This window comes from Diospyros lotus, chromosome 12 (genome assembly GCF_014633365.1).
Source record: "Diospyros lotus cultivar Yz01 chromosome 12, ASM1463336v1, whole genome shotgun sequence".
NCBI classification, from domain to species: Eukaryota; Viridiplantae; Streptophyta; class Magnoliopsida; order Ericales; family Ebenaceae; genus Diospyros; species Diospyros lotus.
Window position 1 is genome coordinate 8700891 of NC_068349.1, and position 18695 is coordinate 8719585.

At 37.2% G+C, this 18695-nt stretch overlaps 3 protein-coding genes across 6 annotated transcripts; 1 reads left to right on the forward strand and 2 right to left on the reverse strand.

Moving 5' to 3' along the window:
* Positions 1 to 6563: 6563 nt before the first annotated feature.
* On the forward strand, positions 6564 to 8642 carry LOC127786727 (protein HAIKU1-like). Its single transcript, XM_052314347.1, has one exon. The coding sequence runs from the start codon at positions 7291 to 7293 to the stop codon at positions 8224 to 8226; it is 936 nt and encodes a 311-aa protein (XP_052170307.1). The 5' UTR covers positions 6564 to 7290; the 3' UTR covers positions 8227 to 8642.
* A 752-nt stretch (positions 8643 to 9394) lies between these two features.
* On the reverse strand, positions 9395 to 11202 carry LOC127786731 (uncharacterized). Of its 2 annotated transcripts, none has more exons than XM_052314352.1 (4): positions 10757 to 11202; positions 10481 to 10636; positions 10112 to 10273; positions 9395 to 9740 (listed from the first exon to the last, which is right to left on the reverse strand). In XM_052314352.1, exons 1-4 carry the CDS (start codon positions 10826 to 10828, stop codon positions 9594 to 9596), a joined length of 537 nt encoding a protein of 178 aa, XP_052170312.1. In that variant the 5' UTR covers positions 10829 to 11202; the 3' UTR covers positions 9395 to 9593. The 2 variants fall into 2 exon arrangements, with proteins under 2 accessions (XP_052170312.1, XP_052170311.1); XM_052314351.1 differs by having other exon boundaries at positions 10112 to 10342.
* Positions 11203 to 11341: 139 nt separating this feature from the next.
* LOC127786728 (mitochondrial carnitine/acylcarnitine carrier-like protein) lies at positions 11342 to 15503 on the reverse strand. 3 transcript variants are annotated; one of them, XM_052314350.1, is made up of 4 exons: positions 15369 to 15503; positions 14912 to 14995; positions 12137 to 12528; positions 11342 to 11993 (listed from the first exon to the last, which is right to left on the reverse strand). In XM_052314350.1, the coding sequence occupies exons 3-4, from the start codon at positions 12526 to 12528 to the stop codon at positions 11492 to 11494; spliced, it is 894 nt and encodes a 297-aa protein (XP_052170310.1). In that variant the 5' UTR covers positions 14912 to 14995; positions 15369 to 15503; the 3' UTR covers positions 11342 to 11491. The 3 variants fall into 3 exon arrangements, with proteins under 3 accessions (XP_052170310.1, XP_052170309.1, XP_052170308.1); XM_052314349.1 differs by lacking the exon at positions 15369 to 15503 and adding an exon at positions 15139 to 15362; XM_052314348.1 differs by lacking the exon at positions 15369 to 15503 and adding an exon at positions 15074 to 15362.
* Between the last annotated feature and the right edge of the window lie 3192 nt (positions 15504 to 18695).

Genomic DNA, 18695 nt, shown 5'->3' on the forward strand with positions numbered 1-18695 from the left:
ATTTTGTTAACTTGTGCACAACACAAAAATTATCAATAACTATTGATGACGAAACTCAACATCACCCAATGATATTCACAAATGTGACTATTTGTAATGTGTCATAGATAAGTATCATTCCATATATTTGACGCAAACAAATCATCACCCAATGTCTTCACTTTATATATCAACCTAAAAAATTACTAACAATGGGTGACGAAACTTACCGTCACCTAATACTATTCACTAACATGACAATATGTAATGTGTTACAAATATATATTTTTGAATACGTGACGCAATAAATCATCACCAAATGTAATACTAATTAGTGACATTTCTAAAATCGTGACCATATGCATCAAATTAAAATATTACTAACAAGGGGTGACGAAACGTAATGTCACATAATACTATTCACACATGTGACAATATGCAATGCGTCACAAATAGGTATTCTTGCATATATGACGGAAAGAAAATTGTCACCGACTGTAATACTCATTATTGACATTTCAAAAGTCGTCACCTTATGCATCAAATTACAATATACTAACATTGGGTGTCGAAACTGTACGTCACCTAATATTATTCACAAATGTGACAATATCTAATGTATCACAAATAGGTTATTCTTATATACGTGACGCATATCATATCGTCCCCAAATCTAATACTTATTATTGACATTCTTAAAGTCGTCATCTTATGTAACAAACTAAAATATTACTATTAATGGGTGACCAAAGTTAACGTCACCTAATACTATTTACAGTTGTGACGATATCTAATGCGTCACAGATGATCATCTTTTCATTTGTAACACAAATATATCGTCACCCAATATAATAATATTATGATGACGTTTTATTTTTCGTCACCTACAAATACAAAAATGTCACAAAATCATTTTCCGCAATCAGGTATTGGCGTTAAAAGTTGGTGCCAATTTATACATAACGTTTTTTTGTGACGAAATCTCAAAATCATCATAAAAAAATAACAGTTCATGAATTTTGGTGACGAAATGTTTATATCGTCATAAAAAGTACTCTTTTGTGACGAAAATTCATAGCGTTAATAAAAAATTGTCACTAATAGAAAAATCTGTTGTAGTGTATTTTTTGATCGATCCGATTCAATTATAACCGAGTACACACCCCTAACTATTCTCCTCTCTCTATTTCAAAAATTCAATAAACTTTGAACTCTTATTCCTCTCCCTTCCACATGTTATCATTATTTAAGTTGTAGAACCATCAAATCAATTTAATTTGATGCTCATTTCACATTCTCTTTACATGCTTAGTGTAATATTCTAAAATTTGAAAATAAATAATAATTATAAATACCGGTGTTTAAGGACATTATGGAATATTTAAGAAATTAAGAGAAAGTATTTATTTATGTGATTTTGAGGAAAATAGGGAATTAAAGGTAATTAATTAAATTATTTGGACGTGATTAATCATTATTAATTATTGTATTTGTGGGTTAAAAGGAAATAGTAATTTATTTGAGTATTTGGAGATTTAAGAAAAATGATTAAGTGTAGAATCTTGAGATTATAATTTTATATTATTATACCACTCAATGTGTAGGATGTATTATATGTTAAAAATAAAATAATAGTAAAGCAATTTGAGAAATTGAAAGTGGTAGCCGAGCATAAGTATAGATAGGAATGTATTAATAGTGCATGTGAACCCATGTAAATGTAAATGAATATATAAGCTAACAAAATGTTTTTTAAAATTTAATAAAGTGTGCATAGAGGTTGAGAGAGGGCAGCTTCAAGTGATAATTTAAAATTAAAGGTGGCAGCCAATATAATGAGGAAACATGCGCACGTGGAGGAGCTGGGATTAATCCCCAGAGAGAGAGAAGGCGTGGCTGGTCCTGAATGAAGGCTGGAATTTTCCAGCAAGAAGGGCACCGAAACGGTGCCGTTTTGGCCTTGAGGTAGTGGTCCGCCTGTGCTGCCACGCGGCAACTTCTGAAGCTCTTCTTTTGGCCTTTTAAAGGCCGAATTTCAGTGTGTAATCGGCCAGTTCGAACCAGCAAGCAGAGAAGGAAATGAAGGAAAGGAAATGGAGAAGAAAGAGGCGCACGAAGTGAAGAAATGAAGGAAATTTGGAAGAAAATTAAAGATTAAATGTTATTTAATTGTGTTTTAATTAGTCAGGTGAGTAAAGAAATATGTATTAAACATTTCGTACGGTTGAAATTTCATTTTGGATCTAATTTTATTAATTTTGAAAAATTATGCAAATTTACAACGCGTATTAAATTGGTAGTGTTTAAGCGTGAAAACGCTATAAACAACTAAATAGAGGCAAACTCCCTCTACCCTTGCAATCTTTTTCTATTTTATGAACCCCTTAGCTTCTGTTAACTAGTTTTGGTATCGCGTATTAATTATATAAATCGAGGATATTATTGACATGATTTAATTTAAATTAAATAGGAGATTCATTGGGGTTTTATTTGTGGTGTACCTACGTCGGGTTTTAGATGGCTAAATTATTTATATTACACGGTTAGATTTAATTAATGTGAGTCACGATTTTATTAATCGCTATTAAATGTTTTACTTCGCATGGAGAGTGCAAGAAAGACAAGAAACAGCCTTATAAAGGCAAGCTCCTAACCCTCTCATCTTGTTCTTTAATTCCCGTGAGAGACTCCGTGGTTTCTTGTATTTTATTCCCCCCCTTACGTTAATTCGGTTCTTAGCATTATTTATTGAATTATTATTCATTTATTTAATTTAAATTAAATCCGAAACTCTTAGAATGTTATTTGTTGTGTGTCTACGGGGGTTTGTACTGCCTCCAGTCTTTTCGGAATGATGCCAAACCTAGCTTGAGGACTAAGTTCCTAGACGTGTGGGTTTTTTTTATGATTTTTTCGGATTTATTTATGATTCGGATAGAACTATCGAGCAGTAGGGCAGGGGTCAGCTGTTTGGTGACGTTGGGGTAGATTATTGTACAGCCCTGAAGTGGACCGTCGGGTGGACATTCCTAGTCACTGGCCGTTGACCGGTGCCGGGCACTACTGACTAGCTTTGCCGGTACATGATTTACTGCATGATTAGATACATTATTTTACTATTCATGATTTGATATGCACATGGGTACGGGATGTATGTTAGGATATTCATTTACTGAGTATGCTTGGACACAGACATTCTAGCATGGTTAGGTTGCATCCAGCACGGGCATATGCATCGCGTGTGGTTTACTATGTGGGCGGAGCATGGCCTGATGTCTGGATGTATGGGCACCAGTGTATCACGTTGATGCTCACTACGCCATTGTATTTCTATGTGCATTGCATGGTTACTGATAGTTATTAGTTCTCGAACAGGAGGACTGTTCTGAGGGAGCCTATGGCTCGGGTGTCGGGAGTACCGACATGGACACACGGGTGATGGGAGCACCGACATGGGATGGCGCGCACATGTTTGTGGAGATATATGTTGCCTTTTAGGGTAGCGGCAGGTTGGTATGGGACTTGGGGTGCCGTGTGTCTCGTGTAGGTCCAAGGAACAGTATGTGTTTTCATTATGCTATGCTATTGTGTTGTAGCGTCTCATAGCTTGTGTGTACTTGGGGGTTGGTGTACTGGGGAGAGTTTATTGGATCTATACAACCTTCAGCCTTTCTTTCTTTATGCTTGCTAAGTCTCTCGACTCATTTTACTTCCATCATTCCAGGTAATGGCAGCATGGGTCCGGACAAGGGAGTCAGCTTCTAACGGCAGAGTTGGTATGGTATACAGGCAGTCCCGTTTGTCCCTGTTAACTCTGATGTTTGAATAGAATTTACTCTATTATTTTTACTGTACCAGGTCTTTCCTCGAGTTTCATGTATATCGACACATGAATCTGTATTCATTTATTTATTTTGTAATCGATGTGCCAGCGGTGTTCCCGTAGTGCATGTATGTATATAGCTTTTGATTTCGTTGTTTTAATTCTTATGTATGCATGTTAGGGTAGTTTTTATTTTCTGTTTCCTTCTTTCTCCTTTCGTAGGCATTTCTGTTCGGATAGTCCGGATGATTGAAGATATCCGGGTGGACTATTTACACTTAGTGCTTCTAATTCACAAGTTAATTTGGCAGTCAAATCAAATTTTAAAATCCCATGCATGCTTCTTTAATTCATCAATCCCATCTCAATTTAATACCCTTTCACATCTTCAATTAATGTGTCGCTCCTTTCACTTTCCTAAACTAATGCTCCTTCATTCATCACATGGCTTCAATTTCTTGTGGTTGAAATTGCAGCTTGCAATTGAAAGTAGTCAAAAAGTTAAACATTTCAGCAGTGTTCGCGTGTCATCAGTAAACAGCCCAAGGCCTCCAGGTGTCGCCCAAAACGGCGCCATTTGGCACCCCCCTTGGTTAGAAAAATTCCAGCAAAATTCCATTCTCGCGCACATGCCAGGCTTGAACCCATGACCAGAGCCAGGCCCTCCGGCATGCATGCTAATCAATCTACAAACCTCCTCACTTATTAATATGCAATTATTAAATTTATACTAATTCTGATTCCTAGTTTTCAAAATTTTACTGGAATCCCAAAAATTTTTAAAACTCTTAATCATCACCCTATTCCAAAATATAATTTTTTTAATTAAATTTCTCAAATCCAAAAATCATCACTAAATCATAAATAATTCATCTTAATTATATATATATATATATATTTTTAAATATCGAGATATTAGAACAAGATACCTTAATTCAAGTAACATGAAATCAAGAACAATATTTTTTTGGTCATGGCATATATAATATACCAATTGCAATCTTAATTCATGGTTGGGGGGGGAGCCCAATTGCAATCTTTAAACCAAACAACTAGTGGTTATGGCAGATATAATAAATCACATGCTTATGGAGGAAAAAAAGTCAGATGTTCTCGTGTGGTCATCATGTGGCTCATTCTCTTCGATTAATTTTTTTTTACTTTTGTAAAAAAGTTTCACTTTTAAAATAGAGAAAAATATACCAATTGATGACCCCACTAGCATATAATTTTTGGCCCATCTATCTTCTTCTTATTCTTCTTCCTCTTCCTTTTCCTCTTTTCATTTTGTTTGAATACTAGATAACTTAAACTCATGTCTAGACACTATTTGTGCAAAATAAATCAGGTTCAATCTTGCTTAGTCTGTGAAAATAAAATTTTATTTTTTGAATTATATATTTACTTTTAAAAATAAATAAAAAATTAAATTGTCATAAGTGACTAATTGTGATTTAACAAACATGACAAGTAAACATGACCTAGACGAATTATGAAACATTCGCCATAGACTTTGTCTCCCTATAAACATGAGATACAGAATGCCGCCAAACTCTTCTTTGTTTTGGCCCTTGGATTAGGAAATCGGAAGAGGGCAAGATTTGCATTGACCCAATTTTGACATTTTCGACGTATTGAAGCAGCAGTGAGCTTGAGCTTGGTTACCAATCGTTCTTGTGGGACCCTTTCCGCTGAATGTGCCAGCTTGCTTGCTTATTTATTGTCAGAGCGTTAGCTGTTATGTGTAAAAAAAGAAATTAAAAATTCCTTTTTAAAAGATTCTTTTAAGTCAAAGATTTCAAAAAAAAAAAAAGTCAGTCTTGGGTTTACATAACTAATAAAATAGATAAATAAATGATTGATATGTAACGGCCACACTAAATGATTGTGCAACCTCACAATAACCTAAATTTTAAAATTTAAAGCCTTCATTTTTTGTTTAAATTTTAAATTTTTATTATAATATCTGATAAATAATTAATAAGAGTATTTTTAAAATAAAAAATTAATAATTTTAGGACTTAAGTAACAAAATTGTTCCATAACTTCTTTTTAGGACAAAAATGCTATATATATAAATAAATTTGATTAACAATCATTACAAATTGATAAAATTCATAATCAAAATTAACAAAAGTTTATAAGAGTTCTACTAAAAAATAACAATGGATTTGGTCACTATTATAGATTATTATTATATTTAAATAGAACTATTATGAAATATTATAATTTTTTTGTGTGTTATGTCAATTTATAAGATTTATTTGTAAAAGTTATTTGTGGTATAATATTTTCGTTTCCAGAATGGGCAATGCTAGCTATGGTGTAATAATTGCATATTATTTTTAAATAAAGTATATTTTCTTTTTAATATTTAATTAAATATTTGAGAATACAAAATAATTATCTTCCATTCAATCAAATTATTTAGATATTAAAAATAGAATATAATAAATATATATTATTTAAAAATAAAATATATTTATTGTTTATTAATAAATTACTTAAATATTAAAAATAGAAAATAAACAAATATATCTTATTTAAAAATAAAATATATTTATTATTATTCAGCCCTTATAACACTGGTTAACGTCCAAAATTTAATTATTAAATATATTAGTGGTCAAAGGTCAATAATGGCGACCACTACAGGGACGAACCAATAGCGCAACCGTGTCGTCAATGCAGACGAGCCGAGAAGCGGCGGGTCCCATCCCACAATCCCACTGGAGTCGTCCGGAACAAACGCTCGCCTTCGCCTTGCCTCTCACCATCATCCATCATTTCCAATTTCTCCATTTTTCAATCGGCGTGTTGACTCGGCGCGCACGCTAGCCTCACAACCACGCTAGGGTAGGGTTTCACACCATCTCTCTCCGTTTCCGTCTTCTTCTTCATCTTCGTCTTCATCTTCGCGTCGTTCAAACCTTCAATTCCGTTCTACGATTGCATCTACGGAGGGTACCAGAGAGAACAGATTAGTTAGAGCAGGCCAAGGCTTCATCTCCTGGTTCTGACCCTCTTTTTTTCCCTCCCATGTGCGATCTTGGCCTTCGACTGGCAGAAAACGTTCACGATTTTGAGGGTTTTTAATTTGGTCTTGATTGTGTTACGCTAGGAAGAGGAAAACTAGAGAGAGAAGGAGAAAAAGGATCAATTTTGAGGGTAAGAAATTCTCTCTTGGGCACTGATCTTTTTTTCGTCTTCGGTTGACTATACACGAGCTGGACCTTCGAATTCGAGGCGCATTTGATCTGGGTTGACAAATCCAAGAGAAGGGTATGCTTTCTGCCTCTTTGATTCCGAATTTAGGGTTTTGTTTTGATTCCGAATTTAGGGTTTTGATTTGTCCATTACTTTGAGTATCGATTTGGAGTTCTGGGTATTGTTTTGGATCCGGAGAATGGTGTGAATTTGTTTTTGATTTGAGGAATTATACTTCGCTTTGGGATTATTGAGCTGGTTCAGAGTTGTAGTTTGTTCAAATGGATAATAGGAGTAAGAACATTGATCACTTGGGTGTTAACAAGATGGGGAAAAGCATAAGGAAGAGCCCTTCACCTCAACAGAATTTTGCTGCCAATACCATTAGGCAGCAGCAACCTCAACCTCAGGTCTATAACATTAACAAGAATGATTTTAGGAACATTGTTCAGCAGCTAACAGGCTCGCCTTCACGAGATCCACCGGCTAGACCTCCCCACAATCCTCCTAAACCCCCAAGCGTGAGGTTGCAGAAGATCCGGCCACCTCCATTATCACGAATGAACAGGCCCCAAATTCCGGTTCATCACCATCCTCCTCCCCCGGCCCAGGCTCCGCCCATGCCTTCCCCATCAGTTCCTTACAACAATGTCTTTGCTAGACCACTGGCTCAATTTGGTCAGCCATCTCCGCCAATGTTGCCCCTGAATTCTGGTGACTTGGGCTGGGCAAATACAGCTGACTCTCCTATCTCAGCATATATGCGATACCTTCAAAACTCGATTTTAGATTCAGGACCAAGACAAGGCCAGCCTAGATTTCATTCACAACCTTCACCTCAGCTACAGCCTCATGGTCCTGGCCAAATTCAAGATCAGCCTCCACCTTCTGTTTTACTCGCTGGCCAACCCGGGCCTCCTCTCCCCTCTCTGCAGATGGGTGGTCCTCCCCCCCTTTTACCCTCTCCAACTTCACAATTTCTTTTGCCATCACCTAATGGTTTCTTAAATTTACTGTCTCCGCGCTCCCCTTATCCCTTGCTTTCTCCTGGGTATCAGTTTCCTCCACCTTTGACACCCAATTTTGCATTTTCTCCCATGGGTCAGCCTGGCATTTTAGGTCCTGGGCCTCATCCTCCTCCTTCTCCTGGCCTTGTGTTTCCACCATCCCCTGCAGGCTTTATACCTGTTTCAAGTCCAAGATGGAGGGATCAATAGTCCTAGACAGCCGTAAGCTATCTGTTGTTTCCATGGCTCAAGCCTCAATCAGGACAGTAGTTTTGCTGACTAACCTTTTTCAGATGGAAGCTTCACTCGTGAAAATCTGATGTATACTTGCAGATCGAGTTATCTGGAATATGTACTTACCCTTCCCATTTTGTTATTTTCTTTTGTCAATATTGATTTCCGCACCTGTACTGCTGTTTTGATTATGTAATAGTCACAATCTTTTTTTTTTTTAATTTCCTTGGGCAAGTTGAATTTTAGTTGACTTAGTGAAGTTCAGTGAAACCATCCAAACAATTCAACCTTTCTGTAAAATGTGAAGAGGTAGTATGTAACTCTGCCTTAAAAGTCTTTGTTTTCCTGTAATATTGTCAATTAAACTGTAATTACTTTTGATTTCATTTTCATATCATTGTCAGTTTGATGGTGCTTTTGAAGGAATCTCAGTGTTACATTTTACTCATATAATCGTATTCTATTATGAATTATTGAGGGTTCTATTCCCAGGCTGTTTACCACATTTATTGATATTCAATCTGCAATCCTGGTGTAGTTCAAATTTATTGTAAAATCATGAACAGTTAATTGCTTGCACCTTTTCACATGTTGAAAGGTTTGGAAAGGGTGGCTAGACTCGTAATGCAGTTACTTTATGGAATTTCTCATGTCATTTCCTAGTTTGCCTCCTTCCAGAAGACACTTCAGGATATGAAGTTTTTTACTCATCAGGACCTTTGATAAGGATTCGGTTAACTATAAATTCTAGTGTCTTCTCTCTGTGCTACTTCCTACTGACTTGTTATGTTAGCTTTAGATTCTAAACTGATTTGACTTTAGATCTAATTTTAATGATTAACCTTAAAGGTCTTGAGATGAATCAGGTCATTTTCCTCATTCAATTGTGTGGTGTTGTTCGCTGCATGTTGAATCTCACTGTAGTATTGTTGTCCTTACCATAAACTGACGGTCTGGAGATAATGTCTCCCTACTCAAAATTCAATGTACAATTATTCTTAATTCTATTATGGTTGAGTTAGTTGGTGTGTGATTGGTACACGATATCTTGAAACCCCCCTTCCCCCCCCCCCCCCCCCCCCCCCCCCCTCCCAAGAAAAAAAAATTGTTACCTTCAAATTTGTTCAATGCATAAAGGCATTCATCGTGAAGATCTTCTGTTTAGCTTTATTTTCTTTTTTTGGCAGTCCATTTTCTATGCCAAAAGAACTTTGCCTAAAACAAAAAGGGGACTTGAAAATTGGAACGGAGTCATAGAAATGAAATTTTAACATCCAACAATCTGATTAAGTATTCCTAGGAATTTGGTAGGATAAGCCAGGAGGAACGGGACAATTCTCTAGCTAGCAACCCAATACCTTAAAGTGTGTCCAGCTGGGAGGGGCGCCTTTCTTTACACTAGTGGATTTCTTGCCATCTTTTTTCCCACAGTGCTGCTGCTGCATTGACCTTGGTTGCTTTGGCCTCTTCTGCTGTCTCTGATGTTTGCCCTGTTCATAAAAACAATTGACTTGCTCTAACATTTAATTTTGTATTCAGTATGCCCAATCACTTTTTCTCCCATCAATCCAGATTGGCCGTTCGGCTTAGATAAAATAGTGGTGGTTGAAAGATGTTGAAGAAGAGAAAAAGACACATGATTGTTGGTTGGACATCTATTTATTGTTTAAGCTCTGTGTCACTATGAGTTTTTGTCTTTCTAGCCCTCTTTCAGGTTCCCATTTTCTAAGGACTAGTTTTTAAAATTATTTTCATGGAATTTGTTCAAAAACTGGAAATAATATGAGAACAAAAATGATTTTCAAAGTCAGAGCTAAATGGAGGATATTCTAAGCATAACGGGTACATGAATATTAATTACCTGGGAGTCAAAGCTTTTGGTGTGAACAGGATGATTTCGGCTGTTCCCAGGATTTGGGTTGCTGAAAGTGGGGAATGAACAAGACAGATTCGTTTTAGGTGCATGGCTAGAAGAATTCTCCACTTTCGAAGATTGATTGCCAGATTCAATCTTCAACCTCAACTGTAAATACTCACAATAATCAACATATACTTTTAGTCCCAGTAGTTTTGCTTTCCATTTGAAATGATTCTGTGAAGACGGATTTCATCAATCAATAATAATTGGGATGGGAACAAAATCTTTTATTTTAAGGCTGGGAAGTGACGTTGCCAACAAATTTAAGGTTATCTGAGAGAGAGAGAGAGAGAGAGAGAGAGAGAGAGAGACCCGAATGAGTTGATCTTCAAGAAATGCGATCCTATCCAGCAACGAGCCTCTGGAGTGAGCCTCCTTCACTGCCATCTCCACTGGTTGGCATTTTCTCTTCACCAATTTGTGGCTGCTGCAACTTGATATATTCTGTTTCCCCTCAATATACTTCATCTGAACAATAATTTAATTATGCCCATAAAACTAAAGGTTTACGCCATCTTTTTCCTTGCATGACAAAAAATTTAGAGGAAGAGTTTAGAAAGAAAAGAGTTGCGGGAGAAGCTTAATTACCATAAAATCCAGGCGATCCAACCTTGAAACTAGAGGAATTGAAGCATAATTTTGCCTCTCCTCATCAGCCATTTTCTTTCTTGCGAGAGAAAGAGAGAGAGATGAAACGACGAAGAAGAAATAGGAGTTTGATCAACTGTCACCACCTCATCCTGTGGCGAAGTATTTGGGAAGAGTGGTGGAGCGAGTCATGCATCTCCTTTCACAGAGTCTTTTTGCATGCGTATCTCATTAAGCCAAAATGATACATCTCCTTCACTAAATTTTTATTCAAAAAATACTCTTATCAAATCGAAATAAATAAATTTAGTTGGTGTTAACCATGAGACGAACAATTTCTTCTACAAGAATGGCATACGACCCCTGTTTATATATAATTGAAATAAATGTTATCGATAATTTTATGAAATTATGGAGAGGAGCATGAAGGTGCTTGTTTCTTTAGGAGTAATCTATCAAATGTTGGGAGTTAAAAGTAGTGACCAAATCAAAATTAAAAAAATGGTCCTAATCCCAGTTAATCAAATATCTGCTGTTTGGTGGCAAATCCAACCTTGGTGAATGCAAAAGCCAACTAGCTGGACATGATTCAACACTGCACTGCATTTGAAAGAGCTTGGTTGGAAATTAATTCAGTGAAGGGCGTGCAAGGGAATGGTCTCAAGCTAAAAACAATAACGATGGTCATCGTTCAAACCAACCCAAAAAATAAAACAATTTTTTTTCCTTTTATCATCAACCCAGAGAAGACCTCGTTACTTCATACACCAAGAAACATGCTGCATTTGCCGGCACACTTCGGGTCATGGCAGGTCCAAACCCCTTGTACAACCCTTTCGCTCCCTCTGACCTAAGGATCTTACCGAACGCGTCCATGGAGCCCGAAAACTTGGGATTTTTGTAGTCATCCACCTGAATTACACTCTTGATGACATCGGTTGGATACACAAAGGCCCAGAATGAAGCTCCGGCCAGGCCTCCAGCCACGATCAGAGAACCTCTTCCCAACTTCGACGTGTCTTGCCCTCCGGCAAGGTATTGTTTCAAGGCTTCATAGACACCAAACATTGCAGCATTGCCCGGTACTTCCCGTGCCAATGTTGGAACCAAGCCCTTGAAGAGGCCTCTAATGCCGCCCTCTGACCGGAGAACATGCCTGGCCACATCCATTGGCCCTCCATACTTCACCACCACAGCGGCTCCACCGGCATCTGCCAGTGCACTCTGGGCTTGCAACCTGTTTTTCGAGTTAAATCATGAATAGCATTTAAGGTCTAGAATCTAAAAAATTATACATCTTTTCTATACATAAATTCTTGTATGATCAGAATCTCCATAGGCAACCAAAAACAAGAGAGCACAACTGAATGTGGAACTGACCTGCACTTGATCAATTCAGTGGGGCAAGCAAGAAAGGAGACGGCAACTCCAGCCCCAGCCCCAGCTACGATCTGCTGGTTAACTGTGAGAGGCATGCCGGGCTCAGATCTTAATAGAGATTCCATTTGTCCTCTCACTGTAAAGAGGACGGCATTGAAGGCTGCAACTGTAGCCAGTGGCGCCCCCATGCCTTTGTACAGGCCCCTCGGGCCTTCTGACGCTAATGTTTGTCTGACAGCATCCATGGCACCCGAGTATTTGGGGGGTTGGCCCGGGAGTGGAGTGGGTTGGCTTTGGAGTTTGACCTTGATCGTATCGAATGGATGCCCAACAATCAGCTGAGAAGCCCCCCCAACTGTCCCAGAAAGTAGGTCCTTGGCAACATCACCCATCTGCATATTGGATATGCAACCAAAAGAGTATCAGTTTTCAAACAAAGCAATGAAGCAGTGACAGAGAGCCTCTCGTCCAACAAAAAATTTCCTTTGTGCTGCACTTCGAGTCAGAGAGAAACGCTCCGCCAAGAATGAGAAATTAGGGATGCATTGCTTAACAAAGGAGATATGTATCGCCACCACCAACAATAATAATATACTGAGTCTTAATTCTAGAAAATGGGGTTGGCTAAATGAATCCTAACTCATCAACTAATTCCATGCACAGCCATATTTTCTGTAAGGCACTATGTACAAGAAATTCATACTCCAAGTGCTCTCTAATTCCAAGATGTAAATATGATAAAAAGAAAAGTCAAATTATTTCTGTGATCGCATTGATTTACGGCATTGGCAATTTGGCAATCCTGAGGTTCCTTACACCCACAATGTTTGGCAGAAATCCAAATCATACTTGAGTATATGTGTTCCAAGCACGATTATCTCAAAGTAGCTTTTATATTATATATATATATATATAGGGTTTCAAAATATTATATCTACTGAAACCTTTTTTGAAGATAAATCAAAACCTGCAGTAACGAAATGATTAAGTGCCAACTGGGTGTTTAAAAGGAGAGGGAGGGTTTTGCTCTTATATTTTAGAAACACAGATTAAAAATTGCAAAGTCCTCAAATAAGATATTCTACATGTGAAGGATCAAAATAAATGGAGAGGCTACTCTCCGTTTAGAAAATAACTGTGAGAATGCTAATATTTAGTGTTTGTGATGAAAAGTTTTCACTCCCATCACTTGGCTAGTTCAAGAGATTTTGATCTTCAATCCATATAACAACTCCCAATACATCTTCAAATGACTTCTTTTTCTTTCCCTTCAAATTCGTGCACAAAATCATACAATATAATAATGACACATTTCTGGACTCTTTTTTTGTTTTTTTTTAATGATTGTGCAACTCAAACATACAACACTTCGGAACATAATCCAAAAGAATAGATCAACATAGAAATATCAAGTTCTCGTGAGGATATTATTTATTTATTTTTTTGATGAACCAAAACCAAGTAGCTCTTGGCCAGGATGTGACCTGAGCAGCGACTTGTGTCATGTCCTTGCTAAGCCTAGAAAAGACCTGAGTGAGTTGTACATCTAATCACAGTCGAAGGATACTATTGAACCCTATGCTTCTCACATGTGTCAGGGCATAGAACTACTGCCACAAGTGAGTTTGCCACCCTAACCACATATGAAGGGAACTTGTGGCAAGTTAAACTCACAACCTCCTAGAAGTGGTGTTCTTACCATTTACAATCTCAATCACATGTCAAACTCTCATTAGACGTGCAATGGGTAGTATTAAGTATCTCGATCCAAATTTTTTTGTATCAGTGACATCAGAAATAGAAATTGATTGTTCAATGTTCACTCATGTGGCATTCCTCAGAGTGTAGCCTATGCAAGAGCCATCTTATTGGACCTAAAATTATGAAAGGAGAGAGAAAATGAAGGACCATTGACAAGATGATCAATCCTCATCTCATTGGCACTATCAGCTTGGGAGACCAAAATTTATCTTCACTATTAGTTTCAATCCAGTTGTTCATTGAACATGTCTTTGACAAGCAATCTCCCTTTTGCTTTTGAACTAATAATGCAAATACATAGTGTTTCATTCTGAATTACTTTTGAGGACCAATCTAGAATTTGGTTTTAGTCACCCCTTCCTTCTTTTGAATGGGACGAAAGAATATAATTGTGCTGTGATTTTAGTTAAAAATTGAATCAACTTTTAAAAATTGACATGAAATTGAGCTGAGTTCAAGTCGTAAAGAATCTACATAGGAGAACCAAGAAAATAATAGACGTCCCAGAAGTCAAAAGGCTGCTCAGAATTTGAACTTGGTAGCGATAGGTAGAATCGATAAGACATGAATACAGCGGAGGTAAGATGCATGACTTTCATTCACAAATCATTATACTTGATAAAAGGAAATGGTAGTCCACTTCATCCTATAAACATCAAATATGTCAGAAAAGCCCACTATTAATACCAATTTGGCTTATACACTGCTGAATCTCCACTCTTAAGGCCCATAAAATCACGAACACTGGGTTAACAGATCCAAATCAAACAATATGAAACAGGTCATTTAATTTTCCAAATCATAACACTTTACGCGCCAAACTGGACACCAATGATCCATATTGGAGAATCAAGAAATTACGCCACAAAAACCCAAAAATATAACGGCATCTTTATTCACAATCCATGTCAAATAAGGAAAACCCAAATCCACTCTTAGGCAAAGCTAAACCTAAAAACTCTATCACTAATTCAAGAATCCAACATAACATTAAAATCCAACAGTATTGCTTACCCTGGCTGATTGTCTTGATCTGGATTAGAATTGCAGGGAAAATACGAAGAACCCCCTTTGGCAGAAACTTACAAGATGCAATACCTGATTGAAAACGGAGAATAAGAATACAAATCAACAGACGATTGAACCATAGATTTGATGTTGGAGATTTTGTATTACCAGCTATTGATTAACCCTGTGCCATTGTGAAGATACAAAATCGAAAAGAGTAAGAGGACGGGTACCCAGAAAAGGGGAGATATCAAGAAAGCGAAAAGGGAGTGACTTTGCGATGAGTTTGGCGAAGTGAAATGTATGAATAACACATAAGAAAGGGTTTCGATAGAATCTTGAAAAGATCCAGAGCCACAAGAAAATGGTGGGTTGTGACAAACCAGAATTTGGTTGGTGGGGAGTGGATTTCACACTAAGAAAACAAACAAACAGAGAGAGAGAGAGAGAGAGAGATGCGAACCAGCAAGAAAGGAAGAGGGCAGATGAAGACACGACGACTCAGCGAATCTGAACCTCTCTCCCGTCTCACTGGAAGCGCTTGTCTGGACATTTCTATTCCGCAAAGGGCATAAAAATGCCTCCACTTTGCATTTTAGCCCTGTGTCACCCGACTCAGATTCGGATCTATCGTACCCGTTTGTTATAACTTCGTTAAAAAATTATAGATTCTAACTTTTTAAATTATAATTTCTAAAACTTAGAATAAGTGATGAACTTATTTGTTACAATTTCTCAAAAGTTGTAGTTAAACAGTTGTGGTATTTGATACCATAAGCTGTAAAATAACTTATTTTTGTATAATTGTCCATAATACCCTTAATAGTTATAGAATGATAATTTAAAAATTAATTAGTGTATATGTATAAATTTCAAGTGTTATAAAAAAATTAATTAGTGTATAGAGAGAAGAGATCTGAAAATGGAAATGGCGGTGGAGAAGAGAGACCCTTGATTGTGTGTATAGAAGAGTAATTCTTTGTTCAAAATAAGGTCAAAATTGTCATAAAACTATAACTGTTTAATCAGAAGTTGTAGAAATTGGGGTACCCTACCTTTGAAAAAGCCAGCTTCTAACTCTTCTAAAAGTTAGTAGAAGCTATAAGCTATAATTCTAAAAACTAAAACAAACACTACATACCCACTTTTTTGAAACTAAAAGCTAAAAGCTAAAAGTTGCAGCTTTTAGGGCCTGTTTGTTGCAGCTTAAAAGCTGTAACTTTTAGTTTATAGCTTCAAAAAAGTGGGTATGTAGTGTTTGTTTTAACTTTTAGAATTCTAGCTTATAGCTTATACTAGCTTTTAGAAGGGGTAGAAGCTGGCTTTTTCAAAGCTGGGATACCCCACCTTCTACAACTTCTGATTAAACAGTTACATTTTTTTTGACAATTTTGCCCTTATTTTTAACAAAGAATTACTCTTCTGTCTACGCAATCAAGGACCTCTCTTCTCCATCGCCATCTCCATTTTCAAATCTCTTCTTCTTTCTTGCCATCTATACACTAATTAATTTTTTTTATAACACTTGAAACTTATACATATACACTAATTAATTTTTAAATTATCATTCTATAACTATTAAGGATATTATAGACAATTATACAAAAATAAGTTATTTTACAGCTTATGGTATCAAACACCACAACTGTTTAACTACAACTTCTGAAAAGTTGTAACAAACAAGTTCACAACTTATTCTAAATTTTAGAAACTATAATCTAAGAAGTTAGAAACTATAATTTCTTTAATTAAGTTGCAACAAACGGGGCCTTAAGCTACAACAAAGAGGCCTATTGTGTCCTTTTAACAGTTTTACTATTTTGCCTAAGAGGCTTATGGAAGAGCTAATGGAGAAAGGTTTAAATAACAAAAATACCCCTTATCTAATCATAAATTTACTTCTTTTGCCCTTGGCTGCCTGCGCTCTTTTCTCCCCTTCCCATGCTTGTCTCTAACAATCTCTAGTAACCGCCTTCTTCTTGCCATCTTCCTCAGCTCGCCTTGACCATCGCTGCTTCCTCTTTCTCCGCCAAAAGAGAGGATAAAGTAACGATCAATGTGCAAAAGACAAGTCGACGTGAGGTGAGAGGCGAGGCATTGAGAGGAAGGCGTTTGCTAAATGTGGCCATGGGAAAGGGAAAGAAAAGAAAGAGGAGGCGGTTGTAATACCCAAGAATTTCAAAAAGACTCAAGAGTAAAATATCTTGGGGTAAAAGTGAAATTTCAGATAAATTGAGGGTATAAGGGTAATTTCTTACTACTATGAATGACCAAATCGACTGTAGGGAGTGCCCTGGAGCCGAGATATCTAAGGAAAATGTTACGGCATTGACGAGCATCTCGAGAAATGATTTTTAGTATCGAGGAAGATCGAATCAGGAACAATTTTTGGTACAGCTAAAATGCAGCTGCGATTTAGATTGCAAAATCAAATTATCGTATGGGGCTTTCGGGAAGTCAACAGAAGCTTAAGGGAGTTTCGATTTTTCATAAGGAACAACCTTTCAGCAGTTTCAGGAAGAAACGAAAGAGTTTACGGCCAAAACAAAGATTCGGGTCTAAGTGCAATTTTTTAAAATTGCTAAAGGGAGGTCGAAGCGATGTCTTTTTAGAATCTTTGGGGGTCAAATAAAAGTTTTAGGACTTGAGGAACTTAAATGCAATTATGCAAAGTTAAGGGGCTTTGTAAAAATGGGCTAAAGTAAGAAAGCCAAAGTTGAGGGGCCAAAATGCAATTTCAAGAAAAACCCCCAAGCATCCATGGCCGACCAGCCATCCCATCACCGAATTCGGCCACGGGAGACTCGAGGAAGTGGTTGAGGGCCTTAGGGAAAGCCAAGACAAGCTTCTTGGCCAACAAAATGGCCAAAATTGCGTCAAAATTGGGCCAACTTTCGGCCAAAAGTGGCTGAAAGTTTGGCCACTGAGAATCGAGTTTTGGGTTGCTTTCGGTGGGATTTGGACTCATTAAGAGCAAGAGGAGACATCAGAGGCCTTGGGTTGCTCAAGATTCGTTGTTTAGGGGGTCCAAAATGGCCTATAAATAAGCGTTCATGGTGGCCGAATCTAGAAGAAATTTAGGCTTCAAATCGAGGCCGATTTGGAACGAATTGAGCGACCAAAATATAGGGTTTTTGTTGCCCATGGCTTGGAGATAAAATTTGGAGAATTTGGGGTATTTTCGTAGAGGTTTGAGGGGTTTTCGTGGGTTCATTGAAAAATCAAGGCGGGTGGGAGGGCCGAGCCTATAAAAGGCCGGTTGGAGCACCTCCAGGTCTTCTTTCGAGCATCGGGATACACCATTTGGATCGACTGGAAGAGGGGGAGAAAATGGCATCGGTATCTCGAATCTCCGGTGTGCCGTCGCTGGAGAAAAAGGTCGGTGCGTGGTCTTCACGCGTAGAAGTCACGTGTGACGCGTATGAGCATGTGGGAGCTTGAAAAAATGTGAAAAAAATGCCAAAAATTCTAAAAAATTATGTTCTCAAAGGTTGTGCAAAAAGTTTTGATGTTTGCCTTCCCGATTTCCGCAACGACCAACCTCAATTTGCTTGCAAACGAAGCTTTGAGGTATGTTCTAGAATTTTCTATTGAAGTTCTTAGAATATGATGAATTGTTGTGGGAAAAGATTTGAGAAAATAGTCTTGAAGAAATTTATTTTTGATTTTTAGAAGAGAAAATGAGAAAAAATGAAGGAAAATATTAAAATGTTGAGATATTAAGATATTTTGTGAATGAATATGATTTATAGGGTTGTTGTGCTCGAGAATTAGTGATTTGTGCAACTTT